We start from the raw sequence: 23,874 nt of genomic DNA, 5'->3' as shown, positions 1-23,874 counted from the left end.
CTAAAGAAAATACATATTTATGAGGGTCTCAATCCTGTTCCCACTATAGCCACCAGCTTCATCCCCTTCCCTGTTGTCCCCCCGTCCTCTGCCACCCCCCCCCCCGATTTCTCCATATTGTGGAAAAGGACTTGAGGGTCACAGTGACTGGAGATTGTCACACCCAATGGGCTTTCTCCCCTTGACACATCCATTATTTGAGGGTTCCTCTCTTCCCCCTTGAAACACTTTCCTTCGAGTTCTCAATATTGAAGTTCTAATGAAGTTCTACGAACAAGAAATGCAAAACTAGGAGGGACCTACCTTTCTCTGTCACTGTAACGTGATCTCAGTGATCGACGTTGGGTAGAATGAGGACTTCAGGGAGGGAAGAAGGAATGTGGTGGTCTCTCTGGCTGGATAATCCTGAGTTTGAATGGGAGTGGCCACTGACTGGCTGCAGGCCTGAGCAGGTAGCTCCATCTCAGTGGGCCAGGGTGGTAGATACCAACCTCGATGGGTGGTGGTGTGGGGTGGAGATCATACAGAGTGTCTCACGGCCGATGGCCACTGGCATAGACCCCTGCCTTCCCTTCAACCTCCGGCACGAAAGCCCAAGGCCATCCAACTAACATCAGCTTCTTTATTTCCAAAATAATCTGATCTGTACATTATTTTTTTTAATTGATTTGTTTGGAGAGAGAGAGAGAGAGAAACATTGATCTGCCGCCTTCTGCACGCCCCCTAGTGGGCATCAAGCCCAAATCCGGGCACATGCTCCGCCTGGAATTGAACGGGGACCTCAGTCCACAGGACAACGCCCAATCCACTGGGCCACACCGGCCGGGCTGTTCTATACATTATTTTTAACCAACTGATTTTCAGCTTAGCTTTGTGTGTATGCGCATCTCTGCCCATGGGTGTGAGTGATTCTGGAATTTTCTGTCATCTACATATTTCTTTTGGGGAATTCATATTTATGGGAGGCTTTTTCTTTTTTTTGGTCTCAGAAGGCCTTTTAAAATAATATCTGGATTATATTTTTCACATATGTATTTTTTGTTCCAATCAGACTTGATGAACCCTGAAATTTTAATTTCATGTAATGAGCCTTTCTTTAGGTCTCATTTTTGTACTAGAAGAGCACAAGCTCCTTTTTAAACATTAATTTTTTTTGTTGTTGTTATTAATCCTCACCCGAGGATATTTTCCCATTGATTTTTAGAGAGAGTGGAAGGGAGGGAGGGAGGGGGAGAGAGACCAACCTCGATGCGAGAGACACACTGATTGGTTGCCTCCTGCACAACCCTGACCAGGGCTGGGGATCAAACCTGCAACCCCAGGTAGGTGCCCTTGACCGGGAATTGAACCCACAACCCTTTGATCTGCAGGCCGAGGCCCTCACGGCTGAGTCACATTGGCCAGGGCTGAACATTAATTTTTAATTCACATCTTTTTTAACAAACAGAACTTACATTTTACGATTTGTTTATAAATAAATGAATTTATGTTTCATTCATTTATACTCTGTTTTAGATTTATAGAAAATTGGACACAGAGAGAGTTCCCGTACAGTGTCACCTGTCAGTAACATCTTATGTTAGCGTGTTTGTCGTAACTGATGGATCGGTGTTGACACGTTAGTAACTAACGTCCATGGCTTCTCAGATCCCCTTGGTTTTTACCTGACCTCTTCTCCGTTACAGGACCCCATCCAGGACCCCACTGTATTTCTAGGCATTTTTATATTTGCACCTTCATCTCTTCTCTCTCTCCAGGTGTACAATATGTTTCAACACCAGAGCCTTGGAATTAAAATCAACATTCAAGTGACCAAGCTCGTCCTGCTGCAGCAGCGTCCTGTAAGTCCCCGCGGTGCCCTGCACCCAGAAAATGTCACTGGCCTCGAAGCTGTCTAGTTGCCATCGGGGCTGAGGAGCCAGGGGGTTGTCTGCCTTCCCCACCCTCCTAGGCTTTGCGGATGGCAGCAGTGTGCCCGGGGCCAGGACCAGGGTGTCCAGGAGAGATGGACAGGCCCACCCCTGGGAGCTGTGGTGTGCGCGATCTGCTCAGAATCTCGAGGGCACCCTGAGCTGCAGGCCTGTGCACTCCCCTTCTCCACCTGCACCTCTCATCCATGCCCAGCGCCCTTCTGGAGCTCGGCCTGAGCTTAGCACAGACTTGGACGCACTCAGCATCATTCCCTGGGCGTTCGGTGGACTGCATCCCCCTGTGAGGCTCCTGCGTCCCCCTGTGAGGCTCCTGCGTCCCAGGCCGTGCGCATGACAGCCAAGGACCGTTATGTTCGGTTCGCCGCGAAGAACACTTCCTTTTTTTAAATAACGCCGTCTTCATTGAAATGTAGACGTAGACCCCTGATGCCGCCGTCTGGGCCCCTACACATACCGTCCAGCGTTAGATCCGTATTTGGGGGAGTGCGTGTTGAGTGAGACCCACTGAGCAGCTCTTTCCACCTGCACACCGTGGCCTGCGCATACGCTCTGGCCGCCCTGGGTCTTTGCTTCTCTAAATGCACCCCCTCGCCCCGATTTCTTGTAGGCCAAGTTGTCCGTTGGGCACCATGGAGAGCGGTCCCTGGAGAGTTTCTGCCACTGGCAGAATGAGGAGTATGGGGGTGCTCGGTACCTCGGCAACAATCAGGTCCCCGGCGGGAAGGACGACACGCCCCCCGTGGATGCCGCTGTGTTTGTGACCAGGTAAGGGGGGACTGGGCCCGCCCCTGACGATGCAAGAGGAGAGAGCCATTCGCTCTGGAGAGGGAAAAGGGCAGTTTGCTGGGAATCCAGACCTTTGGCCGCCTGTGAGCCTCGGTTTCCCCATCCGGCCAGTGGGGATACATGATAGTACCTGCCTCCGAGGTGTGAGGGTTCAGTGAGCTGGGAAGTACTTCTCGGAAGGGCACAGTGGGTATTAGCCAGTATTGCCGTTGTTACTATTTTCTAATCTAAAAGGACTGAAATCTAAGAGTGTTGCAGTGCCCAGGAAAATCCATTATGATACGGAACGGGAAGCGACCCAGGTGTCCGTCAGTGCACGAGTGGACGCACGAAAAGCCGTCATCTCTAAGATGGAAATGCCACTCGGCATTACAAAGGCAGGTGTTGTGACACCTGCTACAATATGGATGAACCTTGAAGACTCTGTACTGAGTGACGTAAGCCAGTCACAAGACGGGTGGTCCGTGATTCCACTTACGTGTGATGCCTGGCGTATTGGGATCCACAGAGACAAAGCAGCACGGGGTGGCCTAGGGAGGGGTCTGTTGTCGGGGCAGAGGTCCAGTGGTACAGGCTGAGAGGCATCGTGGACGCCGGGTGCACAGCCAGTCAGTGTGCTGGACTCGACGGACCCACGTACTCGAACGCGGCTCAGATGGTCCATTTCGTGTTCTAGCGAAGTAAAAGCGGTTGTAAGAATGTTCTTTTCTAACTGAGCACATTGCTGGGGCCCCGATTGCACTCTGGTGGGTCTGAGAGGGTGCTGGGGAGGGGAGTGACAGGCGGGCAGGGCCCAGGCCAAGGCCTCGGGGTCGCTGTGTGACCTGCCGCGTGCTGGGGAGCTGGCCTTCTCTTCCTCCGTTCAGTGCTGACACCTCGTGAGTACCTGAGCAGTCCCGATCCCCCTGCTACCGAGGGGCTGCGGACTGACCCGATCGGCCGGTCCCACCCTCCGTCCTCGCACGTGTTAAACCGAAAGACCTCCCAGCAGCACGGGGAGTGGGGGCTGGAAGCCAACTTGGCTGAGAAGCATTGTTTAATAATTAGAGGTTGAGAGCTGCAATTCCCTGGGCTGGGATAATAATGGGCTGATGTTTTCACACGGATACCGGGTGTGAAGCCGCTGCCGCTCCGGGGAAGGTGTTCTTTCCTCCCCGGGCGACCCCAGCCCAGGGCCACGCCGGGGACGGCGCCCTCGGGTCCCGGGACGGACACCGGCCCAGGTGCGGGTTTCTCCTCCTGTCGCCACCCCCACGCCCCGCCTGCTGGCCTGTGGCCGAGCCCGAGAGTGTGCGCTCCTGGACGCCCACCAAGCCTGCAGGCGGCCAGCCCTGGAGATGTGAACATGACATCATGTCCAGCAGGAGCTGCCGAGCCAGGAGCGGCAGGAGCTGGGGCAGGGAGAACCTCCGAGGGGACGAGTCTGGCTGCCTGGGGGCCACACAGGACGGTGGATCCAGGGGCTCCGGCACCTCACACAGCTGGATCTTTGCCGCCGTGTCTCTCTCAGGGAGCCGGGAAGGTGGGCCTTTCCCCCCACACCCAGTTCTGTGCTCTGGGGAGACCCCAGGAGCAAACAGTGCAGGGCTTGCCCCAAGCATGACCCCTGGGGATGCCTGCAGCCCAGCTGTTTGTCAGCCTTCCCTCCACATCACTCCACCCAGCTCCCAGGAACGACCTTCCTTCCGACCTTCGGACCACGGGCCTCCTGCAGGCTTCGCTCACGGGGAGACCTCCGTGCGAACCTGCTTTCCCGACGTGAAGGACAGACCAGGCCGCCTCGCCAGTGGGCTTGCAGGGCACTCCGAAAGTGGTCTGGAAACGTATGTCCACGGTTCACGACAGGGCCCAGTACTCATCACCCAGGTATCTGCCGGGCAGTCGGTTATGCCCAGGTCCAGCTACACAGCTGGCGGGGCTCAGTGCAGCATGAGAACGTGGGACCCCGTGTTCAGAAATTGTTAAGAATGTCAACAGCGGAGCATCGAGCCAGGTTCGGGGCTGCGGCTTCTGAGTGGGGGCCTGGACCACGGTCACACCCATGACGCCGGCCGGGCACGGGCTGCCGCTCGGTCATCTTTCTCTGGGGGAGCGGACGGTGGCCCCTGGACGGACTCAGGGACTGGAGATCAGCTTCTGGACCCTCGGTTTCTGTGTTTACCTGAGTTCCCCAAGTGAACCCCACAGCCTCCATCTGTGGGCCGTCGTGCGTTTGTGGCGGGAGCCGGCTCACCGGGAGGTGAAGCCGCCCCCCCAGGCCCCCTGCTGTTTTCTGAGAAAGGCGCTGGACCAGGAAGGACGGACAAGATGCCGACTTTTTGGCTGACCCTTCCCAGCCGGGCCTCTGGTTGAACGTGGTCCTCCTGGGCACACTGCACCTCCCTCCTCTTCCTCCAGGGGCATTGCGGGGTACACCTCTGGGGACCCGCGGTGACCTTCAGGGAGGCCGTGGGATGGCAGCCACGAGCCAGCAGAGTGGGGTTCTCCATTGGGGTTCAACACGGCGCCCCCTTCTGTCCCGAAGGCTCCGCTCCTTCTCCCTTTACCCAGGCGATGGGAGGGAACTCCCCCCTGCTGCTCCCTCCGCCACGCCGTGCGCGGGTCTCGGTCAGCCTGGTGTTGGTGTGTGAGCCGGAGGGCTTCAGATCGAGAACGTCGGGTGGGGTCAGAGGGCTCCCGGGCGGGGAACATGTCTGTCCCGGGGACTGTTCTCGCCCGCCGCCTGTGCTGCTTGCCGGTTGCGCTCTGCTCCCTGCTCACCGTCCTCTGAACGGTCGTGTCGGCCAGAAGACGTCACGTCGTGGCGGATCCCTTCTCAGCTCCTCGGCTGGCTCCCCGGAGGTCCCTTAGGTTCCGAGTGGGTGATGCCGAGTGTGGGGCCTCCAAGGCTCTCCTTGTCCCCTCTGTTAAAAATAGTTTTACAATTGATTGCCAAAAATATATGCTTGTTATGGAAAAGCTCGAAGCTCGAAGTGAGCAAAACCTCTGTGAGCTGCTGATAGGATTGGCCCTGGCTCCTCCTCACCGTCTCTCTGGCCAGTTTTGGGGTCACACCTTCCAAGCTGTCACACCTACCCTGGCTGCCTGCCCTGCCTTCCCTTCTGGGTTTGCAGGATGGTCAGGGCACCTGGTAGGACTTCTTTGGCCTGAGACAGTGGCCCTGGGCCTGGGGATCTGTACATCAGAACCTCCGATGGGATGTTTCAACCCTACGGACCAGCAATCTGTGGGTCTGAATGGGGGGTGGGATCTTTGATAACGCCCAGGGGAGCCCGAGGCCAGGCCAGGGCTGGGCGCACAGGCTCCGGGCTCCACCTACGTGGACGGCCACGCAATGCTGAGAGGTGTCCAACGTGGGTCGCGTCTTGGAGTCCACACAACGGAGCGTGCTGTGACTCGGAGTGGGGGCGGGGAGAGGCGACTTGAACACATCCCAGGGATGCCTTTGCATCCTGGGCCCCCGCCGGACGCCGGGTCTGCCGCTTGCTTTGAGAAGAGGTTCTGACGGGAGGGACATGAACACAATGGAGGGACATGGCTTCAGGACAAGCCTTTTTCACCCCGCAGCTGCTCCGGAGTGTGCTCAGAGAACCGCAGCTGAGGAGATGCTTTCTACCAGCCCCGGGGGGCCCTGCTCCCTCACCCTGTCCCAGGCGGGCACTGCCCCAAACTGCTCTGTTCCGCTCCTGCCTGTGGGGACTTGAGGAAGGAATCATGGGAAACTCCGGTCGCAGAAAAGGGCCCAGAGCCTGCCTTTCACCCCCGAGCGGCCAGAGGCCAGAGTGAGACTCCTGACCTGCAGCACGGGCTGGACCAGGCTTTGAGTCGCTTGCTCTCACGCGTCCACAGCCGTGTACCTGGGGGCCGGGGAGCGTCAGAGGAATGACATTCGGAAGCGACGTTGGCACTGTCGGACTCCAGCATGTAAAACCGGCTGCTGCCAAGCCAAGGAGCTCGGGGGGGTCCTGCGGGTGGATGATCGTGACTAGTAATTGTTTCTGATCCATGACTTGGCAAACAGACTCCTCCCAAATGTTTTCAGCTGTTGGAAGGAGTCCCTCCAGCCAGCGAGTGTTACGTATGGAAGAGTTTAGCTCTGACCCCGCGTGGGGTTAAGTGGGCGTTCCCGTTGGAGGCCCCGAGGGGTGCTCTGCTCCGGGCCAGCGCTGCTGGTCCTTCTTGCTCCCCGCAACCTGGGAGGGTCAAGCCAGAGCCTCGCCGTGGGCAGGACGGCAGGCCGAGATCCCCCGACCGTGTCTTCCTCTCCCATTCCCGGGGATACTGCGTCCACGTGACTTTTATTTTTATTTTTTTTCTTTTCAGGACAGATTTCTGCGTGCACAAAGATGAACCGTGCGACACCGTTGGTAAGTTCGGAGTCCAAACCGCAGTCGAAGGGGCTGAGGTGTGTGTGTGTGTGTATGTGTGTGTGTGTGTGCGTGCGCGTGTATATATATATGCCTTTGGATCATTCCTGCATTTTCTGTTGCCTCTTTTCTTGTCAAGTGATTCTTTGACTTGATTCTACTTAAAGTTTTGAGGTCGCTTATGGCAGAAGGCATGTAGGCCAAGGGTTAATAAGGAAGAGATGAAATGTCAAACTGGGGGAGGAGCCCCGAGGTACCCCAAATGTAGTCAGGGCGCATTTGTTTCTGAGACTCTTGTCACCAGTGCAGGAGGGGGACCCCGCCGAGGTATGCGGTTGTCACGAGACAGAAGCTTACTGGTTTATTCTCATGTGCCTGGATGGTTATTCGAGGTGTCCGAGGTGACGTGTGACGTTCTCCTCCACCAGGCTTGACACAGGGCTTACTGCTTTCCAGTCCAGTGGTAATACCACCAACACTTCCTGCTGGAAAAACACACTTCCCTCCCTCCCCTTCCCTCCTCCCTCTCCCCAACCCCTCTCCCCTCCTCATTATATCTGGTTTGCTCTTGACTTCTCCTAGGTTTCAAATCGGAACCATTCTTTGAACATCGGGACAGACTGCTTGGTTAACGGGACCCCCAGAGGGTTTGCGATTTGCTGCTGTAGCCCAAACCTTTCTTCCCCAAGAGGTCGAAATACCGCACCACCCGCGGCGAAATTCTGAATCCGATGTACTTAGGATTATAGGGAAATCGAAGGAAAACCGTACGGGACTGAAACCTATAGTCGTGGATTCAAATGCTTAAACCTGTGCTCCCCGTGGGGTCCTCATGGCAGGTCACCCCGAGCCTTCTCTTTGGGTAAACCCGTGTGATCCATAAAATGCTCCCTTCGGCCTACGTGGCTTGTAAGGCCCTTCGAACATCTAGCAAAATGGCAGCGAACAGGAAGTCATTCTTTGTGTGCTGTGCTGTATCAATCCTCTGAGCAAGTCTGAGAGCTGGATGTTCCAAATCGGCCCGCCAGCGTGTGCGTCCTCTGGGGGCTGCCTCCGTAGCGGAGTGACGGGTCAATGCAGTGCCGTGGGCCGCAGTAGAGGGCAGTGGACACACGCCGAGTCTGGGTGGGGTGTCAGTGACTAGTTCACGTTGACCTGTGTCCGCTGGCGGAGCTGCAAGGCAGGGGCTGTCTGGAGGAGCGGCTGCTCCTGCCCAGTGCCCACGAGTCGGCTTGGATGGCCGCCAGGAGGGGCCTCTGCTCCACACCCCTCTTCTCTGAGCTCGTCCCTGTGGAGGCACCGATCTGTCATGTTCCTCTGAGGACCGCACTACAGGGACATGGGCATTTCCTGTGTCTGTCCCTCAGCACCTGCGCGGGGTTTGAAAGGCTTAGTCCATGTGGTTGATGAATGATCAAATGATTGGATGAATGAATGAATGAACAAATGATTGATTGAAAGAATGAATGAGTGAACAATTGAACCAAGGAATGAATGAATGAGTGAATAATTGAATGCGTGATCTATTAAATGAATGAATGAGTGAATGAATGAGTGAATGATCGATCGAATGAATAAGTGATTGAAGTGAATAAATGAGTGATTGAATTGAATGAATGAGTGAATGCATGATTGAAAGAATGAACGATTGAATGAATGGATGATAGATTGAAGAAACAGCTGAATAAATGATTGAACTAATGAATGAGTGAACGAGTGATCAAATGTGTGAATGAATGATTGAATGAATGAATGAATGAGTGATTGACTGGATGAATGAATGATTGGATGACTGGCTGAGTGAATGAGTGATTGATGGAATGAATGAATGATTGGATGACTGGATGAGTGATTGATTGGATGAATGAATGATTGGATGACTGGCTGAGTGAATGAGTGAATGATGGAATGAATGAAGATGCAAGAACTCCCATGTTTCCCGCAGTGAGCTTCTACTTACCTGCTTTTCCTTCATGTGGTTTAGAGCGGGCTTTTATTTATTTTCTTTTGAGTCTATAACTTTCATCTCTGCCCTCCGTTTCGATGATGTCCTGTATTTCAGTGTCGGAAGGAACCCTCCCTAAGTTCCGCTTCTGCCGAGACTCTCTGGGTCCTGTCTCCGCGGGGCTGTGGGCCCCCCCAGCTCTCACCGTGCTGACCGGGCTGTCGGTGCGCACGCAGTCCTGTCCCTGTCCCCACAGTGTTCCGCGGGTCGAGTCCATGAAAATGACTAGATTTGGGGTTTTTTGAAGCCAATTCTACTTAAGACTTCCCCTTCCAAGTCCCCACTGCTTCCCTCTTGTCCAGTTCCATCATGCCCCGATGTTTTCTATTGTCTCCGTCTCCTGGACCCATGGTTACAAAATCAAACAGGACCAAACAGCTGTGCAAGGGCCGCGGCGGGGGTGCCTGGGGGCCATGGGGTGGCCTCTGCTCTCCACCTTGGCTGAGCTGCTGACTAAATGGAAGGGTTCCCGGAGACGGGGCGAGGGGACCGGCCGAGCCCCTGGGGCCCGCGTGCCGGGCTGGTCCGCAGGACTTCCTTTGCCACAGGGCTCCCGTTGCCAAGATAAACATCAGTTTTGAGATCAAGTGGAAACCCCAAGAGGTTTTCATCTTGGAAAAATAAATCCAGAAGTGTTGGGCCAAGAAGTCCTTTTCTTCCACGCCCAGATCTGCACAGGCTGCGTGCGAAGCCGGCGGGGGCGGAGAAGGAAGGGCCTTGGGCGCCCCAGCCCCGCGGCCGGTCACCGGGCACCAGGGGCTCCCGGCGTGTGACCTTGGGCCTGCGCCCTTCCCCGCCCACCCGCAGCACCGCGGAGGGACTTCTGTGCGCCTGCGGTGATGTCAGGATTGAGTACGTGAACAAATCAATGCACAGCGATTGGCGCAGCGCCAGCTGCCTCAGGAAGCCGCCGCTGCGGTTTTATTAGCTGCTCCTAGAAGCTGCCCGGCTGTTGGATGGTCTTCGTTTGGGAAGGTACCTGCCTGATACTTCTAGTCCATCGGCAGTTCTTGCCCACTCGGCCTTCAAAGTACAGTTAGCCCTTGGCCAACACTGCTCAAGGGTGCTGACCCTTGTCGTTCAGGTCAAAATCGGGTTATAACTTTTGACCTTGGGGGATTGGTTCCAGCATCCCCCCCCCCAGATACCCAAATCCAAGGTGCTCAAGGCTCCTGTGCGTCTGTGGGTCCCCAACTGCAGGTTGAAAATACGGAGTGCCGACAGCGTATTGACAAAATCTCCACGTGAATTGCCACACGGTTCGTACCCGTGTTGTTCAAAGGTCAACCGTGTGTTCTTAACCAGACCTCCTTCAGCCACACCTGCATTCCCACCTTAGTTCAGGCCTCTGTCACCCTACCTGCTGGTCCCCCGGCCTCGGTAAGAATGCACAGTCCTGGCCCTGGCCGGTAGCTCAGTCAGTGAGAGTGTCATCCGATGCACCAAGGTTGGGGGTTTGATCCCCAGTCGGGGCACATAAAAGAACCAACCAATGAATACATCAAGAAATGGAACAACAAATCGATATTTCTCTTTAAAATCCATGAAAACACATCCTTGGTTGAGGTTTTTTTTTTTTTTATAAAAAGAGTGGTGTTTCTCTGGGGGCTGACATCCAAAGTGGCTTTTTTTCCTGGGAGACCACGGACAGCGAAATGAATGTTCGCAGCCTCGACCACAGGTCCTGAAATGGAATCAAAACAGGGCCTGTGTGGATGGAACGAGAGGAGCCCGGACATGCTGCCTGCAGGGGCTGGAAGCCCGGTCTGTGTTCTCCCCCATCAGGCGAGAGGAGGGACCCCGTGTGGTGACCCCCAGTTCAACCCCTCCCCATGTTTCCCAGCGCAGGGAGGGAGGGGGTGGCCTGGACAGCGCCTGTGCCCCACCAGCTGGGTTTTGGTTCAGAAGAAAGTGGGCTTGTGGGGAGACCATGCAACCTCTCGCCCCGACTTGATGTTGGCTGACGGGAACCAGACTGTTTGTCCCATGCCTGGTGCTGTTTCCCTTCCCCCCAGGCTCCCAGAGCTCACGCATGTGTCCACACCCAGGACTCGGACATCACCTGTGCCTTTGCGGGGTGACCCAGGTTAGGGGGTGGGAGGGGCTTGCGCCCTGACTGCCCTGCCGGCGGTCCCTGGAGACACCGGCTCCTGTGCCGGTGGGGGCTGTGTTGGCTGTTGGGACAGTGTGTCTTCTGAGATTTGTGACGGACTTTTGGCACTGCCTCTGGCCTGCTGTCCCAGCCCAACCCGGTTTTTCTGCCTACTGGATTCTGACCGGGAATTTCTTCATGACGTAGGTCTTGACTCTCAAGACCATCCAAGTGGGGCGAAGGTCTCCTTGATTCACTTTTGTGAGCCTGTCCAGTTCTGGAGTAAGTACTGCGACTGAGACCGAGGTGTGGGAATTCGAGGTGAAGACCAAGGAAGGAAGGTGACGCCAGACGCTTCTGTGTCTGTGCACAGCCCACATTTGGGCTCAAAAGAAAAAAAACAAACAAACGACGAAGAATGATTACGCGGCATTGACGTGTCTGGGTCCTGCAAGGTCACGCAGTACACTGTGGGCGCGTCCGAGGCCAGAGGTTGCGCACTCAAAGGCCGGGAGAAAGCGGCCAAGAGAAGACCCTTTGGACAAGATTTAATGAGTTGAGGAAAATCTGGCACCCGAGTGACCAAGGCCGTGACCCAAACACCTCTGCCCTGAGCATGCCAGGGGCATGCTGGGAAACGGCTCAGCGTGTGACCCCCGCTCCGGGAGGGCTGTTGCATCCCAGCTCAGAGATCTGCTGGTGAAATAGGTAGAAAATGTGGTTTGATTGCTCGTGGTCCATGCAGAAGGAAGCAAGGACCCCGGCCAGGGCTGAGGGGTGCCGGTCATTCCTGTAAGGAGCAGTCATCGTCTGTGAACTTCCAGTGGCTGGTCCCTGAAGTTAGAAGCCAAGGCACCCTGGGACGTGTCTTTCATGAGATGAGAAAGACCAGGGAGTTAGATGGAGGAGAGGCATTCATCGCACTGAAACCCAAATTAAACCTTTCGTTGGATTGTCGGAGGATAAGTAGTTGCGCCTCGGGGATGTTATTGTCTTTGATGAACGGCAGGGGTTCAGAATGGAAAGGGGGCCCTCACGAGATACAAAGCCACTTAAATTACCCCGCCGGAAGTATTTACCTTGAAGCCTGCTTCCGGTTCTTTCTCCCGAAGATGTGTGCGCTCCGCATCAGCGCTCCGGCGGGAAGGGCTTCCAACCGCGAAATTCCTCTCGGTGCCAACGGAGTTCTTGGCGCCCGGGGGAAGGGTGGCCGCCTTCCAAGGCGTACCTGTCAATCTCTCTGCCTCCCCACAGACCAGCCTTGTCCCCTAGCTGCTGGGAGACAAAGGGATGGCCTTCTGCCTGGGTCAGCAGGCAGGGTCAGAACACCTGTGTCCGGTGGTGGTCGGTAAAAACAAGGCACTGTGCTGCTGCTGAGATCCTTCCCGTGCTGTGTGCGTTTGCGCACAGGTGTGTATGTGTGTGCATGCGTGCACATGCGAGCATGCATGCACGTGTGTGCGTGTGCATGTGCACGCTGCATGTGTGCGTGTGTGCATGCACGCACGAGTGTGTGCATGTGCACGCTGCATGTGTGCATGTGTGCGTGTGTGCATGTGCACGCGCATGTGTGTGTATTTTTAAACTGTTTTTGTAATTACCTTTCTTCCAAGTGTTATTGTTACTCATGGCACACCTTCATTTAAACAGTCAAACCTTCCATCCAAGATCCAGTACTTCCTAAGCGTTTGCAGAACGGCCAAACGTGAGGGAAAGGGCAAATACCTGTGCCAGCTCTGGCCAGCCCGGGGCAGACATGAGGTGCCACTGGGCAGTTGGGCTCTCAGCCCCAGGCAGGCCTCTGAGAAAGCAGGTGAGGGCCGGGCCTGCTCTGCAGAGGGGAGCTGGCCAGCACAGCTGTGCGGAAAGGCTGTGCAAGGCGAGAAGACCCCTGGGGAGGGCCCGGGCAAGAAGAAACTGCTGCATCCCAGGGACCAGAGGAGCCAGATGGTGGGAAGTAAGGTTGAGAGGGAGGCAGGGCCATCCCCACAGGGGGATGAGTGGGTGCTCTTACTCTGTGCAGAGGTTCGTTGTTAAAGAGCCTGGGGTTGACCTGGTTTACTTTTACAGAGGAGGGTGGGCGGGTCAGGAAAGGAAGCAGTTGTTCTGAGATGATGGTGAGTGTGGCTCTGTGCCTGACGGCCCTGCTCTTTCACACCTCATGGGCCTTGTGCCCTCCTGCAGTGAGGGATCAGTCATGCCCATCCATTTTCTTTGCCAGACAGTCACTTGCCCAGTCTCCTTTGAAACAATGGTCATATGACCCTCTTTGTCCTGGGAAACCTAAGGAAAGGCCTGATCTCCAGAGAAAGCTTCCGCCTCCCTCCTCTGCCCGGGAAGATGCGCGGTGAGAACAGTGTGCGGAGCAGCAGCAACCACCTTGGCACCATGAGGGAAAGGCCAGCAGTCACAGACTTGCCCGTCCAGAGCTGCGCCGTCACAGGGCTACCTGATTAACCCGCAGCTCCCCTCCTCCAGACCCCTGTTTTGTGCAGTAGCTGTTGCCTGTCCGATTCAGCCACCGTTAGTAGGTTTTCTATTATTTCCAGCCAAGTGTATGTAAGGGAGACAAGGAAAAGAAGGCGGATCTGAGAGTTCCAAATCCATCTGGTTTCGTGATGAATTGAAGGGGCGTGGGGAGGGGCCGAGAGGAGCTGGTGAGGACCCTGGGGTGAGCAGAAAGGTAGGCGGCAGGGGGCACCTGTTTGATTCTCCAGCCAGCACCGAGCATGGCTCCCAGCATGGTGGGCAGTAAGCGTCTTGGTTGAGGGGTAACAGCTTTGATGTGGGGCTGGGACTGAGGCGTGGTTTAGTTTTAGACCCTGTGAAATCCAGGTGGGCGTGTCAAGGAGGCATGTTACGTGGGTCTGGATTTTCCAAGAGAGGCCTGGCTGGACGGCGGTTGGGGCTCGGTGCTCAGACGGGACTGAAGCCACAGGGTGGAGGAGGGGACTGGGGCACCAGAGGGTGAGAAGGTGGCCAGGCGGCTGCTTTTCTGACCAGCCCAGCCGGCATTTTCTATTTTGGCATCCTTTGGAATAACAGACATCATATATTTGTCACTTACTTGCATTGAGTCACGAAGATTAGGTTGCATCACGTGACATTTGTATTTTTGCAGGTGACGACCATGGACTGTAGGCAACTTTAGATGATTCAACCTAGTACAGTTAACCCTTCAACAGTGTAGGGCTAGGGGTGCCGACACTCCTGCAGTTGAAAATCCACATGTAACTTATTTAAAAAAATTTTTAAAGTTGATTTTTAGAGAGAGAGGAAGGGAGAGGGAGAGAGAGAAACATCGATGAGAGAGAAACATCGATGAGAGAGAACATCAGTTGGCTGCCTCCTGCATGCCCCCCACTGGGGATCGGGCCCACAACCTGAGCACATGCCCTGACCGGGAATCAAACCGGCGACCTCTTGGGGCATGGGTCGACGCTCAACCACTGAGCCACGCCGGCCGGGCTAATACACAATTTTTAAAAAATATGTTTTAATTGATTTTAGAGAGAGAGGAAGGCTGAGGGAGAGAGAGATAGAAACATCGATGAGAGAAACATTGATCAGCTGCGTCTTACTTGCCTTCTACTGGGGATCGAGCCTGCAACCCAGGCATGTGCCCTGACCAGGAATCGAACTGACGACCTGTTGGTGTGTGGGACTCTGCTCAGTCCACTGAGCCACACCAGCTGGGCATGCATATAACTTCCGACTCACCAAAAACTTAATACAGGGAGGGCAAAGTAGGTTTACAGTTGTTCATATGGAAAATAATACAACCATTAATAGATGATACAGGAATAAACTCTTTCATGGACACACAACTGTAAACCTACTTTTGCTCACCCCTGTACTGTTGGCACTTGGTGTCCTTAGTAGTTTGGCTCTAAATGCCCCGCTTGATGCCCGAACCTTGGTGCTCAAGCCCCTCTGTGCAGTGCTGTGGGACCATGCACACGGTCGAGACGCCACGTCTGGATTCCCAACCATGGAGAAAGAATGTTTTCAGTCCGAGGGTGGTTGAATCCACTGTTGCAAAACCTCGCCATACGAGGGCTCGGTTATGTGGTTACTGAAAACACTCTGTGTGGGCGGACCTGTGCAGTTCCACCGAGATGGTCAAGGGTCAGCTGAGCTTCCTGCCACCAGCTCTGTACCAGACACCGCGGGAGGTCCAGCCGGCCAGTGCGCGGCGGCTCCCGCCCCTGCCTGAGCCTCACCCCTGCATTCCTCCCCCTCCAGGGGCAGTCCCCACTTCGGTTTTCCTCCGAGGCCTGTTATCATCTCTCCGCACCCATCTTTCCAGACTCTTCCTCTGCGGAAAGCCTCCCCTGCTCCCCACTGCCCAGCAGGTCGAGCCCAGGTTCGCCAACGTAGCTGTCGCGGGATTTCTTCAGAATCCCGTCTCCGGGGGCATCTGCCCGGGCATCTCCTCCCTCCACCAGCTCAGTTGCACTGAAGGTTTTCACCTGCTGATGCGAATGGCCCGGGGTGGTGCTTCCAAGGGAATTGTGGCCCCGCGAACTCCACTTGTTTCCATGTTTTGAGTTTCTGAGGTTCAGGCCTCAAAAGCCCTGGCCCCCCTTCCTCTGGCTGTTCTTGTCCTCTGTTCTTGGACTCCCTGCTGGGTGGACACCTCGCCCAGCCCGAGTGGCCCCCGGGGCACAGTGGCTATTGGGTTTGTTTCCAAACCAGCTGTGAAGCGATTCGGGTCCCTCTGTTGCCTTTTGAGTCCTAATATGGGCCAAGCCTGGCCCTCGGTTATTTCGGTTCCTCCCCAGCGTGAATTTCTAAAAGGGTTTGCTGAGATGTTTGGCTGCGTTTCCAACCGGGGAGCAGCAGGAACTGCTTGTTTTGCTGCAAACGGAAGAAAACGGATTTCTCGTGGAGTTTGGGCTACAAAGGACAGGTTCCCGTGGCCATGACGTCGGTGCTAGGTTTTCTCGTGGAAGTCAGGCGACAAAGGACAGGTTCCCGTGGCCATGACATTGGTGCTAGGTTTTCTAGTGGGAGTCGGGCTACAAAGGACAGGTTCCCGTGGCCATGACGTTGGTGCTAGGTTTTCTCGTGGGAGTCGGGCTACAAAGGACAGGTTCCCGTGGCCATGATGTTGGTGCTAGGTTTTCTCGTGGAGTTCAGGCTACAAAGGACAGGTTCCCGTGGCCATGACGTCGGTGCTAGGTTTTCTAGTGGAGTTCAGGCTACAAAGGACAGGTTCCCGTGGCCATGACATCGGTGCTAGGTTTTCTCGTGGAAGTCGGGCTACAAAGGACAGGTTCCCGTGGCCATGACGCTGGTGCTAGGTTTTTCTCGTGGAAGTCGGGCTACAGAGGACAGGTTCCCGTGGCCATGACGTTGGTGCTAGGTTTTCTCGTGGAAGTCGGGCTACAGAGGACAGGTTCCCGTGGCCATGACGTCGGTGCTAGGTTTTCCCTACACGAATCTGAAAGGGATGATTTGGTCCCAACAAGGCCGCCTTGTCACCCCACACCCCAGCCGGAGCCCAGTAACTGGGTGCCCTGGATCCACGTGGAGCTTCTCTGGTTACGTTTGTGGGTTTCGAAGTTGCCTGCCCAGCTTCCCTGGCTGTTCTCTGACACCCGTGGGGGCCCTGCCCTGGACAGAGGGTAGGAGTGGCTCAGTGGGTTCTGTGTCCTTCCGTGCACTAAAAGGTCGCCAGTTCGATTCCCGGTCATAGCACATGCCCAGGTTGCGGGTTCGGTCCCTGGTCAGGGTGTGTACAGGAGGCATCTGGTTGATGTTTCTCTCTCACATCTTTCTCTCTCTCTCCCCGTCTCTCTCTAAAATCAGTAACATAAAAAAAACAACTCAGTGCCCAAGGCAGCCAGTGCCGGACAAAGCTTTCTGTGTCTTTCTGTGGCCGCTTCGGAAAATGTAAGGCTCGGAGGAGGTTAAGGCAGATCAGAGGGGACCCCGGGAAAACAGTGCCCTTTTCCAGCCTGCGCACTTGGGGTGAAGAGCGGGGACCTTGTAAGACAGGGGTCTTGCTGCTTCACAATCGCGAGCATTTTCTCTCTGAGATCAGATCCCTTCGAGCCCCCTCCTTGGAATGTGTGCGGCATAGTCACCATGTCTGCATCTCAGCCAGCTCCTGGCCCCTCCTCACCATCTGCGGCAGAAGTCACACGGCTGCAAAGGGAGCAGTCGCACCCTGAGAGCCCCTCATCGGCGGCAGCCCCTGAGCTGTGCTGTGTGCCCCTCACCGGGACACTCGCGTCGGACGTGTCCGTGCTGGGTGATGGCCGAGCAGAACCCGAGGGCTGTGGTCAGGGTAGACAGGCGCACGCGTGGGTCACCGCACAGAAGTCCCGCAGCTCATGTGCGTGTGGGCCCTGGGGGCTGGGCGCCTGTCTTCTCTGCCTGCTCCTGGCCTGTTGGAAGGCAGGGTCCAGGTTCAGGGCCAGCACAGGTGGACAGCTCTGTGAAATAAATATGGTCGTGTCCCCATGCAAGACGTACAGACTCGTTACCTAGGGACTGTCTGGCCTTCAGTAGGTTTTGTTTTGTTTGTCTTATTAGTTTTCCAAAATTTCCATCTCCCCAAAAATAGACACCGACCAATCAGAAAAACAGAGCACCGTGCGTCTCCATTCCCTGACTCTGGCTTCCCTGGGTGGGTCAGCCGACACCCCGGCAGGCCGCGGTCTGCTGGGCAGTGCCGCCCCCTTTTGACGGTCCCCAGCTCGCCGCCGTCAGCAGGCCCTCTTGTCTGTCTGCTCCGACGCTGCGTGGCACGTGCCCTTCCGCTAGGGACCTCTGTGCGGTTGCTTTCCTTCTGGCGCGTTTGACGGGACGCGCACGGGTCCCTTCGCGCACGTCTTGGTAAAAGAGGGAGCGGAAATGGGGTGAGGAGACCCCGCATTCCGAGGAAGACCACGCGGGACAGTGGGTTTCTTTGTGGAAGTACATTGCAGAAAGCTCCCCTTGGTGGTCGAAATGCCAGCAGAGCGTGTCTGTGTCGAAAGAACACAATTCAGCCCCGGCTGGTGTGGCTCAGTGGTGAGCCTCGTCCGGTGCCCTGAGAGGTCGTGGGTGCGATTCCTGGTCAGGGCACGTGCCGGGGGCTGCGGGCTTGATGCCCAGTGGGGTGAGCAGGAGGCAGCCGGTTGACATTCTGACCTCACATCATTATTTCTCTCTCTCTTTCCCTCCCTCCCTCCCTTTGTCTCTCTCTCTCTCTCTCTAAAAATCAATAAAAAAATATTTACACCCCTCCCCTTGTAAAAGACCCTTATAAGGGAGCCTGTCTCACCTGTCGGACACCTGCCAGTCTTCACTGGTATTGAGTTTGTGACTCTTGTCCTAAAAGGGCCACTTCTTGGTGGCAGCCAGATGGCATCGTGGACAGAACGGTTTCTTGTTGAGCGGGACCGTCTGCTGGGCCTCGGCCCCGGGGGGAGCCCTCAGTCACGGCAGCCGTGATACCCCCAAATGTTCCCGAGGTGGACGAGCGCTGCCCTCCAGGGTTCACCCCTAGAAGGGGCAGAACGTGGATGGCTGTGCCCTGGGGTGGCCGTGGGCAAAGGGTGGGCAGCCAAGCTCATGCGCTTGGCATAGGTGGGGAGGGCTCGCAGGGTGCCTGGGGGCCCGAGCCGCCCGAGCCCTGTGCTCTCCGAGCTCCGCCGATGCCGGTCAGGTGTGCCTCCTGCAGCAGCGCCCCAGCGTCTCAGAAGATCCGGCAGCACAAAGCGACGCTTGTTCTTATCACGCCTTCTGTTCAAACGCGCCGCGTTCCCTTCGACCTGAGTGAGCTGGCAGGAGCAGCTGGCTTGTTTGCCAGCGTGGTAAGAAGAGCGACCCAAAGCCGGATGGGTGCCAGACTCAGGCAGAGATCTGTCGGCACAACTGGCTCCTCCTCGTAGCTGCCCCGGCGTCTGTTTCGGCGTTCATACCACGGCGGACATCGTTCCATGTGGGTGGATCCCCAGTAGCGACAAGGAAAAGGTCACAGTGCACGCTGTTGGCTGGTGGCGGTGGTGAGGTCCAGCTGCCATCCAGACCCTCTGCAGGCTGAATGGGACAGTTTGGGGCGCACGAACCCACCCGGCTGACTAGGTCGCAGGCTGTGTGAGGGTCTCGACTGGGCCCGCGTGGTGGGCCTGGAGCATCTGTAAGGGTCTGGATGGTGCCTGCATCCTGCTGGGGGACCCAAGCCGCGAGCGAGGTGCTAGGAGGGCTGCAGGCGTCTCTGGGCTACGCGTCCTGAGCACAGGAGGCCATGGAGGGGCCTTAGGTCCGCTGGTGGGAGCTGAGCTCCTGAGAAGTGGACGGAATTCTGGGCGTTTTCTCACCAGTTCTCAGACCATCCCACAGACCTGCACAGAGACCCGCCTTCCACCATGTTTTAGAAACAGATTCCAGAAGGTGGGGATGTCCCGAGAAGGGTGGGGAGGTCCCGAGAAGGGTGAGGAGGTCCTGAGAAGGACGGGGATGTCCCGAGAAGGGTGGGGAGGTCCCGAGAAGGGTGGGGAGGTCCTGAGAAGGACGGGGATGTCCCGAGAAGGACGGGGATGTCCCGAGAAGGGTGGGGAGGTCCTAGAAGGACGTGGAGGTCCCGAGACGGACAGGGAGGTCCCGAGACGGACAGGGAGGTCCCGAGAAGGACGTGGAGGTCCCGAGACGGACAGGGAGGTCCTGAGACGGACAGGGAGGTTTTGAGACGGACAGGGAGGTCCCGAGACGGACAGGGAGGTCCCGAGAAGGACGTGGAGGTCTGAACACTTGCAGGGCCTCAGCAGACAGTTCGGACGGACTGGTGTGTGACTGGTTTTAGGACAAGTCGGAACTGATGTATCAAAGGGGCAGCTGTGAGGAAGTTGGACGGTCTGCTGTCTGGGGCAATAGTCTCTCATCTCTCAAGGGGAATAGAAATGTAGGAGAAAGATCGATAATGGCCGATTGTTCAGAGCGACCAGAATCACAAAGAGTTTGTACAAATAATTAGATTGTCGCCTTATGTGACTAACAGTATACGCTATTCATTGCTACAGACAAATATTCTGTATTTTCTCTCCTTTAAAACACACATGCACTTTGTTCAGAATTCAAATGTCTTCCGGCAGCTGAGCGACCTTGCGTCCCTTTTGTGACAACCAGGCTAGAAGGTTGGGTTCCGGGGCCAAAAATCCTTTCCGGCGCATATTTATGCACCTCAAGATGCTGTCTGTGTTCTTTTCCCTGAGAACATTTGTGAGCATCTCCTAAGCCACTGTTTTCAGGAAAACATCAGTATTTGCCCATCAAATTGGCATTAAGTTGGAGATCGAGAAGCTTACGCTGAGCTCCTCAAAAATGTAAATGGAGTTACACTATGACCCAGCAAGTCCATTCCCAGGTCGATACCCAAAAGAATGAAATTCGTATGTCCTCACAGAACGTGTGCAAGACGCCCACACAGCAGTATTCATAACTAGCCCCGGAGTAGAAACTCCCCTACCTGTTGCAAAAACAGGTGTACCCATGCCGTAGGATACTCGGCAGTAAGAAATGGTAATACAGGCCACAGCACGGATGAATCTTGGAAATACAATGCAGTGTGGAAACAGCCAGGCACCAAAGGTGACATATTGTGTGACTCCATTTCGAGAAAATGTCCAGCATAGAGACAGTAAGTAGATGGGTGGTTCCCTTGACCTTGGAGGGAAGGGAGGCCGGGCAAGGAACTTCCGTGTACAGATATTTTTTTTGCGGGCGTGATGAAAACGTTCTAAAATGAGATGATGGTGATGGTTGCACCACTTTGTGAGTATACCGAAAACCACTGGATGGCACACTGGATGACACGTGAATGATGTCTCCGTCAATGAAAGGCGAGGTAAAGCAAATAGGAGAGAATGTTATGTTATTGACTCTAGTAGAAGGAATAGGACTGATCGTGTTATTATTATTCCGGCTACTGATGGTTCCGCCTTTGTTTTTGTGCCTTGGGGTCAGTCTGACCCTGTTTGCAGAGTCCCCTGATGTTGACACATGTCTGCTGTTTGTGATGAAGAGCGTTCAAGGTCAAGTTTTCCGTTCCTTGCTTTCCTATTTCTGATGGACTAATCAAATTAGTCATTCTGCAGTGGTGTTTTATTTGGATTTGCATTTTTGTGATGACTAAGGACCTTGAACGTCTTTTCATATGCTTATTAGCCATTTCGTTCGTGGGTCTTTGAAAAAAGGTCTTTCTAGATCCTGTGCCCATTTTTCAAATTGGCTTATTTTCTTTTTCTTCCTGAGTCATAAGGGTTCATTATCTATTCTAAGTACAACTCTCTTACCAGATATCTTCTGCCAGTGTGGGTAGTCTTTTCACTGACGCGTGGTCCATATGGAAATGTGAACGTTTTTAACGGTTTTTTAAATATTTTTTCTTGATTAATTTTTGGAGAGAGAGAAGGAAGAGGGAGAGAGAGAAACATCGATGAGAGAGAACATCGATCGGCCGCTGAACCAGTGAGCTCTTGGTGCCTGGGTCGATGCTCAGCCCCTGAGCCACGCCGGCTGGGCTAAAAGTTTTTAACTCTGATGAAATCCAGTTTATTCGTCTTCTCTTGTCACTTGTACCGTTGGTTTTATACTAAGAAATCATTGCCTAATCGAGGGCCGTTTAATCATTCAGGCCTATGATCCACTTTGAGTTATATGTCTGATGAGAGGTAGGGATCTAAATCCATTTTCTTGCATGTGGGTATCTAGTTGGTGCAGCACCATGGACTGAAAAACGATTTCCCCCCATTGGTTGGTCTGGCCTGGATGACAGTTTGGTGGGAAGACCCAGGAGGGATTTTCTCCCCTGGAATACAAGCTCTCTATCGTGTTCCCGTTCAGAAAGAGGTTTTCGGAATATACGTCCACTTCCAGGACTGGCCCATTGTCTGGTCACAAACTTACTGTCAATGCTTCCTCTTGCAAACAGTATTTCCTGCCTCAGGAAAGCAATCGCGTTAATTTTTAGGGCCGTGTAGGAGCAAATCCATAGGAAGCCAGGGGCAAGGGCACAGCATGACCTCGGCGGGACCCAGAAGAGCAAGCTGGTAGGGAGCATGTTCAGCGTGTGCTGTGGGTTTGGTCTTAGTAAACATCTTCATTCAGCGTCATGAGTGCACCTGTCTCTCTGGCTGAGAACGTTTTGCAAAGGGTTCTTTCCGCTTGACACCCGATGAGCTATTAGTCATTCCGGAGCCCCGGGACCCCGCAGAGCCGGGCTCTGGAGGCATCCGGACCAAGCCCCCAGCGAGCTTGGCGCCAGTGTCAGAAAAGGGTGCTCCTCGAGTCTGTCTGAAGGGAGTCACCCCAGAATCCAGGTGGCAGCTGGGTTCGGGGAGGGAGACCAGAGCGGAGTGAGGACATACAGTGCGGTTGCCACATTGTAAGGGCACAGGATGGCTCTCGCTGCCCTGCCACAGCCTTGCCCCCAGCACACGTGAAGAGGGGGGCCCCGAGCCCTGGCTGGAGTGTCATCCCGTGCACCAGAAGGTGGCGGGTTTGATTTCCCATCAGGCCACATATGCAGGTTGCTGGTTTGATCCCTGGTCAGGGTGATCAATGTCGTCCCCCCCCACCCCCCACAAATCAATGAAAAGCACATCCTTGGGTGAGGATTTCTTTTTAAATGAGAGCGAGCAGCCCCGGAGACCAACAAAGACGAATGAACTTTCCAAGCCGCAGCGTTGGCTCTTCTGTGTTCAACCTCCCACACGTCACGTTAACAAACACATCGAGAGGCTCAGCAACTAGAGCCATTAATTGTGAAATAATTATATGCTTCTTGGCAGAGTCTTTGCTTGACAAATACTTTTTGTTAGCCTTCCCCTCCCCCCATGGGGACATGGTCGGAATGATTCTAATGATAGGTAATTCTGTCCCGTGGTTTCTACGTGAAAAGTGCTTTTCTTGCATTATTCACTAATCCTCCAGCCCGTGAGGCAGGCATTAGTCTCCTTTCACAAGTGGGGAAGAGGCTTAAAGAGATTTCATGATTGCCACAGTCACCCAGGTGGGGAGGGCAGAGTGGGATTATGAACCCGAGCTCAGAGCCGGCCCCCCTGCCCCCCAGAATCTGCTGGCCCAGGAGAACTCCGCCATGGCTCACCCCCCCAGGAAGGGTGCCACTCTGCATGGCACTGGCTTCGGAGTCAGCCCTGTTTGAACCAGCACGATCCTGGAGCCCTCGGAGCAGGCCCCGCCACACCCACAGTCGTGAATTGGTGACTCCAAACATGAGACGCGTCCCCAGAGGGATGGAGTCTCTCGTGGGGTTGACTGGCCACCTGTGGCCGGCTCCTGTGTCTGATGGAGGTGAACTTGGGCAGGAGAATGGAAATACACCAGGAGCTCCTCTCAGGGAGCTCGGGGCCTCATGGAGCATCTTTCCACCTGCCGAGGGACCCAGCTGCCTCGGTTACCCTCACCAGGTCGGCCGGAGCGTCCCTGGCAATGAGAATCTTTTGGCAGCTGCTTAGCCAAGGGCAGCGATGACCAGTGTGGGCCTCCTGCAGTCCTTCGAGTCCTCGATGTCTGTGTAAAGGTTCCACGTGGTGTTCCCTGGACCGGGGAGCTCGGGTGCTGCAGGAGAGCCCCTCAGAGCCTACACGGAGGCCAGAAGTCAGGTCCCCGCCGCCATGACGGCAGGGCAGCTGCAGGTTGCAGTTATTACAGGAATGCCGGCTATTTGGGCCGGACTCC

The 23,874-nt window shown here is 55.2% G+C and overlaps 1 protein-coding gene across 1 annotated transcript in view; it reads left to right on the top strand.

Annotated features, from left to right (window-relative positions):
- ADAMTS17 (ADAM metallopeptidase with thrombospondin type 1 motif 17) overlaps window positions 1-23,874 on the top strand; it is a 213,310-nt gene that overhangs the window by 49,342 nt on the left and 140,094 nt on the right. The window contains exons 5-7 of the mRNA XM_036278118.1: window positions 1,758-1,841; window positions 2,539-2,696; window positions 7,041-7,084. Of these exons, the coding sequence (XP_036134011.1) occupies window positions 1,758-1,841; window positions 2,539-2,696; window positions 7,041-7,084 (286 nt within the window). The remainder of the gene's footprint in view (window positions 1-1,757; window positions 1,842-2,538; window positions 2,697-7,040; window positions 7,085-23,874) is intronic.

The sequence above is a fragment of the Molossus molossus genome, unplaced genomic scaffold, assembly GCF_014108415.1.
Source record: "Molossus molossus isolate mMolMol1 unplaced genomic scaffold, mMolMol1.p scaffold_m16_p_24, whole genome shotgun sequence".
Lineage (NCBI taxonomy): Eukaryota > Metazoa > Chordata > Mammalia > Chiroptera > Molossidae > Molossus > Molossus molossus.
This window is presented reverse-complemented; position numbering and strand designations above follow the sequence as displayed.